Below are 7472 nucleotides of genomic sequence, written 5' to 3'. Positions count from 1 at the left end.
TAATGTCATCCGATGAGCATATCAGCCAAAAATGTTCAGCAGGAAAAATCAGGGTGTGCAGCTTCCATACTTCTCTGCCATTTGTTCACTTTAGATTTGAATTCTGTTGGAAGCAATAATAAAAGCTGAATTTACCTTTGAGGTGTAAAAAACATCTTCCCTTCTGACTGTTCCATCTGAAATCTTTTCTCTTATGGCTTGGCCCACCTCCACCTCATTGCCGTATATAAAGGCGCAATCTATGTGCCGATAGCCGACTTCCAGGGCCACTTTCACACTTTCTTTGGCCAGGCTTTTGGGGGTCTAACAAAAACAAAATAACAGAGAAAACCCACAGGGAAAATTCTGGGTAACTTTACATTGTTTGTAAAGTTTTTATTTTTTTTTTTATTTTTATTATATTAATAAACTATATATTTTCCAACTACACCTTGAATGTACAGTGCATCTATAGCACTCAGTCACAAGCATTCTGATCACCAAGCTCTTCACAGTTTGCAAGCCGCTGTTGCTGTGCAGCATTCTGTCCTTATTTTACAATTCATGTTAGGTTTTCTACCTTAAAACTGGAGAGAAAACACATAGCCAACCATGCTTTGTTTTAATCATGCTCTAAACTGACTGATGGGAGTCAGGTAGATGCAGTACAATATTGCAGTAACTCTTATAGCAGCAATAATTGACATTTAAAAGACATTATGCCTATCTAAGCTAATAAACACAGCATGTGAAGAGCAGAGGACAGTAAACTAAATGATGTTCATGTTTCCATCATGTTCAGATCGAGATCCTGGTTCACATTATAAGACAACAGTTGCACTCCCCTTCCCTATAAGTGGATTTACACTGCATTTACATAGGGAGAGCTACTCAACATTCCAGTGTGCATGGTGAGAAAAGGCAAAGAGAGTTTCTACAGATAACCCCTTTACATTCAGATAGAACAAAATGCTTTTGCTTGCGCATAAAGTCTGAAGCGCACGCCAAACACGCTATTCTGAGCAACATGCCAAGTCCCGCAGGGGAATTTCTGAGTCCTGGTATTTAGTGCACACAAAGATTTGTTTTCTCTTCCTGATGCAATTACTGTAACTGTATTGATATTGTGAATATGAATCACATAGGACTCAAAAGCCACCTTTAGTTTAGGGGAAGTACAGGGCTGGATAGAAAGCATAGAAAATATGCTACATTAATTAGTTTTTTATTAAACTAAGAAGGTTGAGATTTCCTTTGTAAATGTTTGTGGCACAAGTTCAACTCATTATCTACAATCACACATTGACTGTAATCCGTCTATTGTAGAGAGGGGAACAACAAAAATTCCAGGGGTTTATGCAGGTCCCTGGAGGACCCAATTTGGCTTCTGCATGGTAGCTTTTTATTAACCCATGGTATAAAAGGAACTATCGAGAAACTCTTAATTAAAAAACAAAACAAAACAAAAAAAAACAAAACAACTAAATAAGTTAAAAAAATTAAAAAAGAAAGAAAAAAAGAAAAAATAACTTTTTTCCTAGTTCTGTTAATCTACAAAAGAAAATATTTTTTTTTTTCAGTCAATGCAAAGATTCAATGCCTGGACATACAGCTCCCGCTGAACAAAATGAAAGGAATTCTTCCTAGTTGTATGGGTCTCCTCTCAATGCATTTAGCTGGGAGCCCAAACAGCTTGGTAAACTTGTCCTTGTCTGCCCCCTTCCTCCATTAGCTAATTGCAATGACAGGAGCTTCACCAAGCTGGATGGAGCTCCTGTCTTTGTGTCCAGTTAGGAGCTCTACCCTTCCTTCCTCCCCTTGTGGATTTGCTTTGTGTACCTGTGTAACTGTGGGGACACACTAGGGATCTTACGCTGCCATTGAGCTGTTCTGGACTTTTGTTGTGTCCCTTCACCTTTAAGGATGGACAGTCTCCGGACATATCAGCTCTAATCTATTCATATTCACTATATATGTTTTTTTGAGTTCCTGAGTTCAGAGTTGAGTTCCGCACTTTACATAGGTGCCTTGACAATGTATACAACTAAAACTTTTTTTTTAATGTAAATGATTGAGACATTGTTTTATTTTTTTTTACAAGCTGGTTGGTAAGTGTGCTGGGAAACCTTGTATTGTTTATTGTGGGGATCAGGTTCTCTCTCCCAACAAAGACCCTTGCTATGGTTGGGGGCAGAGAGGGTTCTAGTTGGGGGCTAATGGGGGTACACTTTTTGCAAGGTCTTAGGAATGCTTACAAATGCCTAATAAAATACAGATGTTTTATTTAAAAAAGGCTCCTAGGCAACCATGGACAGTAGGTGCTCGATCGCAGTAAACACAGCATATTTTTACCACTCGTTTACCTTACTCTCTGCAAAAAGTAAAGCTTTTTTTTTTAAATGGTAAGATACAAAAGGGTAGAATATGCTTATGTAGAAGTTAGTGGAAAAGGTCCAACACATTATCTGCAATCACATTCTGTCTGCAATCCATCTACTGTAAAGTTGGGAAAAAAACAATGAAGTCAACACAAAACTCCAGAAGACTCAACTATATCACTTTGCACTAACCACTGGTATACAAAGTAAAACTGCAAAACAATGAAAAGTTTGTCAAATTTGATAAATTCTAGTTCCTTTCTAATTCTGTTAAAAAATGAAAATAGACAAAAATCCTGCACAGAGAATGAAACAGTATGAAACGTAAATTATTCAGCATGGTATTACCATTAATGCTGCAGTTTTTACTTATGCTCCCGGGTGTTACCTGTTGATCTTGATGAAGGATCTTTTATTCATTTCTTTTTTTAATTTCTGTAACAAACACTGTTTGTTCTGCAGGAGAATCACACGCCAGTATTGTCATCCTGTGAACTGTAATCTTATGCTAGACATACACTATTTTCTCTCATATACGATACGATGCTTAACTCTCAATTTCTGATTGATATTCTGTCTGTATATTTTTTTGTCTGATTTTCAATTTTAATGGATTGCCTTGTTGATTGAAAGTTTTGCGTTGCGTAGTTGGCGTAAGATGGACATTTAGTATTAAATGGATTTATAGGCTGTGTTTAGTTGAATTGTGAAATTGACATAGGATTACCTCTTCAGTTTGCCCAATTTCCCAAGGTACATTGGTACAGTTTTACAATACAGTTTTTACAGGCTTTATCAATAAACGGCTTCATTGTGTTTGTCTTCTACAGAAAATGAAGAGTTATAGGTAGCACAAGCACATATTTCGGACTTCCAAGTGCTTTTCAAAATATACAGATTAAAACAAATGCTTAAAAAAAATTTTTAATTGAACGTAGAAATCCTCAAGTTCTCAAGTAAACAGAACACTATGTTCTCTGCACTGAGACAGCTGCATTTTACTATAACTACAAAGAGTCTTTTGATTCCTTTGTAGGTGCCTTGTCCTGGCTGTCTTGGTAACTGGCCCATGATGGCCTTGTGTTAAATTTTATGCAGTAATACTGGAGAGGATACACTTTCATCAGTGAAGCTAGGTGATCCAGCAAACCTGCGATGGATCTGGTTCAGGATTCAAAACATTTGGTAGCAAATAGCAAATGACTTATACGAAATCCATTCCAGGTTTGATGAAAGTGTCTCCTCTCCAGCCTGGGAGAGCTTTAATAAATCAGGCCCAATGTGTCATTAAAAACCGTGCTTTCTGCACTGGAGTCCTCGCTGTGTTCCTATTATTTGAAGCTCTTCCTGGGTCTCTGCTTTTTTATGATGATTATTGTCTTCAGTGAAATTAGGTGACCATTCTGTCCCGCTAATCATTACTATAATGGGCTGGGGGATGGATCTTTTGTAGCTGTTACCCCAGGGATACAACTAAGGTCTAAAGCAAAATAAAAAAAAATCCATCTATTGGGCTAGGTCATAGCAAGCCCATGAAGTAATATATATATATGATATATATATATTGCACTAAACCAATGTTGAACACCATGATCCATTGTACACTTTTCTTTCAGGAATAGCCAAATTTTACAAGGTCCCTTGAAATAGCTTTAGGTGTGTTTTGTTTACATCATCAAGTCATCCCCAATCATTGTTTGCCTTGCACAGAAAATGGAGGGGTATAGAAAGCAGAAACACATATTTTGACCTAACCCTTCCAAAATTATTTATAGCGTATTAAAATAAAAAACCTAAAATGCTTGGTAGGCTTCAGTCAAGATCCTTGGGAGATGGCTTGGGGGGACCGATGTATATGGGTTTATGTGTCTTGGGCAAGAAGTTGGTAGGATGTGTACGTGGTTTACCTGTAGTGTACTTTCCACTTGCACTCTCCTTTAGCTCCTTTTAGGTGCCTTGTGGTCTTTTATTTCTATACTTTGGCACTGGATTTGCCTACAAGTGTCCAGGGATCACCAGACATGCCTGTCACTCTTGGCAACTGACCCATAATAGGCATCTTAATAAGGCCGGTGAAGGCCTTGTGCTTAGTTTTGTCCAGAATACTTCTGCACTCACATTCTGATCAGCTCATATGCCAACGACTGGCATCTTGCTAATATCATTCAACCGAACACAGAAATCCTCTCTAAGTTCTATTTCCTTATTGTAATGTGTAACCAAAAACTGTGTGCTCTGCACTGGAGTCCTCAATGTTTACCTATTATTTAAAGCTGCCTCCTGGCTCCTCCTTATTTAATATGATTATTGTCTGTGGTTAGATGAAGTCATTGTTCTTTGCAGCTCACCATGATAAATATTCCTTGGAGGATGGATCTTTTCCAGCTGTTATCACTAGATTTCTAGTGGATACTAAGGCCTGAAGCAAAAAAAAAATCCATCTTTTGTACTAAGTCATTGCAGGCACATGAAGATAAGCTGTGATATTGTGCTCTATCATTCTTGAACACCATGATTACTGGCAGACTTTTCTTTTCAGATTTTAACTCCAGCTTGCCCAATTGCACTAGGTACTTTTAGATCGCTACAGATGTTTTTTTACATGTTCTGGGCTTTTTTAGTCACTTGAAAACTGCAAGGATGCTTTATGCTGGGCTGCTTTATGTTGTAGGAGCCATTTCCAATCATTGTATTTGTTGTATTTGTCTTGCACAGAAAATGGAGGGGTATAGTAAGTAGAAACACATCGTTTGCCCCACCCCACCCCACCCCACCCCAATGCTGCCAAAATTATTACCAAGTAAAAAAAATATAATATTCTTTGCAAGCCTAAGGAAGTGGATTAGCAAGAGACTGACCTGAGACAATGCACAGAGCATCATAGTATAGTGACAAGTCATCAACGAAACTGCACTACCTGGGAAACACCTGACTTTTTCTGCACATTTTTCAAAGATTATCAAGAGACTTGTAGGTGCTTTCACATTTAAAAAGTGGTCTGGACAGAGCCTAAGTAAGGGAAAGTTAACTGTCCCCATTAATCACTTTTTAAACAGTTTCAGCAACAAATATATTGGTATATATATGGTAAAAAAAACAAGTTTTACAGCAAATAAATCAAACCTGATTATTGTAAGGACTAGCAATGATATTTGTTTTTTTTCAAAAATAATGGATCCACCTTTAGAGGTAACAAACCCATACGAGCGCCTGGAACAATAAAAACTGCTGTGTTGATGCTAGGTATGGGCTAATCATAAATGTATTTTTTCATTTTTCCACTCCAAATTGTATGTCTATCCAAAACTAATTTTACTATCAATATTTTTATTTTTCTTCATCTTCTGCCCCACTGACAACCAGACAGAAATTAAAATAAAATTACAACGGGGACACAAACACCAATAAAATTCTAAAGAGGGGTCTAGCCTTTATTAGGACAGAGAATATCTCACCAACAGAGTCTCAGATATTATCAGACAATAAAAATTGCAATAGATTTACCTCTCCTTATTTGTATAAATCTAACCGTAGTAGACTTTCTACCTTTCAAGAGCTTTCAGGAAAGCGGGAAATTAGATTGTTGCACGTTATTTGAGCTGCCGAGATTCCTATGACTCCCTTGAGCTACCCTTGCATTCTGTACTTTCTTTCACCTTGCTGCTAGATTCACCCACAAGAATTTAGGAGTTACAGAGAGGCCAGAACTCCTAGAAAGCAAGGCAGTTACATATTTTGATTTCATTAGGTACCCTGGATTCTTTCCCATTTCTACTCTGCCAATAGATTTACCCAGGTGTCATCAAACAGCCCTAGCTCTCTTGGTAGGGCCGGCGAGGGCCTTTGTGCTATATATAGCCCATAATGGTTTTCCAGTCACTTACCTCCTGTGGAGCATATGTGCCAAATCCAATGACTGGCATCCTGTTGCCATCATTCAGCAGGATGTAAGAATTCTCTCTAAGTGCCATTTCTCTCCTGCAATGTATCAGCAGAAAACTGCGCTCTCCTTACTGGAGCCTTTGCTGTTTTCTTTTATTTGAAGCTGGCTCGCCCCTCCTTCTCCATAGTTGTTGTCTGCAGTGAGATTAAACAAGCATTCTTTTCAGCTACCCATTACAAATATGGGCAGGAGGACGGATCTTTTCCAGTTGTAATCTCAGTTTTTTATATAGATACACCCAGGGCCGGAAGCAAAAAAAATAAATGGAGATAATTCACTGCAACATTTTTGTACACCAGGATTCCTGGCAGACTTTATTTAGGAACAACTCCAGCCAACTACAGCAATAAAAAAAACCATTACATGAACATTTAGTTGACAGCTTGAACATTTAAAAACAGTCAGGATTTTTATTGCAGAGACATACCTTGTCACCTCAAAAAAGGATCCCTACCTATCTGTTTAAAATATTCTGTATAGTGAACAATATACTGAGAAACTGCAGCTCAGTATACAATTTTGATACTGCCAAATGTGGCAGAATTAAACTGCCAAAGATCAGCAACTAGAAGAGCAAGCAAACATAATTTGGCAAATATTGTATAGCAAATATTGTATTGTATATTGTGTACGTAAAGTTCCATGTTAACTGTTAAAGTCTAACAAAACTTTTAAAGATTCCAGTTGCATCAAAAGAGAAGGTGTGCAAAGTATTACAATTGGCTTTCTTTAAAAAATAGTACATATAATATAAAAGTACAAGTATAATAGTAAATAGTACATATAACAAATTGACAGGCCTGTTTCATGCCAGCATGCTCTAGAACACGTTTCTTCCTCTCCCTGTGGAAGCAGCGGTTTCTTTACAGAGGTCTGACACACCCCCTACTAGGTTACACCTATGTTTAACCTATCAGCAGAAAGCCTGAGATTAGCTGATTGGAGACCTCTAGCTCTGACTCAGGAGGGGGAGTGCTGGACCTTTGCAGAGAGACTACTGAGAGCACACAGCGAGCAAGGGAGTTTACAACATGCTGGTAGAAACATGGAGATGTTGAGAGGTTGTCCCAGTGTTTATGTGCTACCAAGAGGTTTGCTAAAAGAAGAAGAGATAAGATGACCAGAGAGATGGGCTAATCGTTCTTCACTGAATATCCAATAATAAACAGGTA

General features: G+C 37.9%; 1 protein-coding gene across 2 annotated transcripts in view; it reads right to left on the bottom strand.

The window, feature by feature from the left end:
• Nucleotides 1-6415, bottom strand: part of LOC140323243 (aldo-keto reductase family 1 member C3-like) — a 14910-nt gene extending 8495 nt beyond the window's left edge. The window contains exons 1-2 of one of the 2 annotated variants that reach the window (XM_072400146.1): nt 6242-6415; nt 136-303 (exon numbers count right to left, since the gene is read on the bottom strand). In XM_072400146.1, coding sequence (XP_072256247.1) covers nt 136-303; nt 6242-6328 — 255 coding nt within the window. In that variant the 5' untranslated portion in view covers nt 6329-6415. Of the gene's footprint in view, nt 1-135; nt 304-430; nt 5075-6241 lie in introns of those variants that run through there. The other variant, XM_072400147.1, reaches the window with a different exon arrangement.
• Between the last annotated feature and the right edge of the window lie 1057 nt (nt 6416-7472).

Source organism: Pyxicephalus adspersus, chromosome 2 (assembly GCF_032062135.1).
Source record: "Pyxicephalus adspersus chromosome 2, UCB_Pads_2.0, whole genome shotgun sequence".
NCBI lineage: Eukaryota > Metazoa > Chordata > Amphibia > Anura > Pyxicephalidae > Pyxicephalus > Pyxicephalus adspersus.
This window is presented reverse-complemented; position numbering and strand designations above follow the sequence as displayed.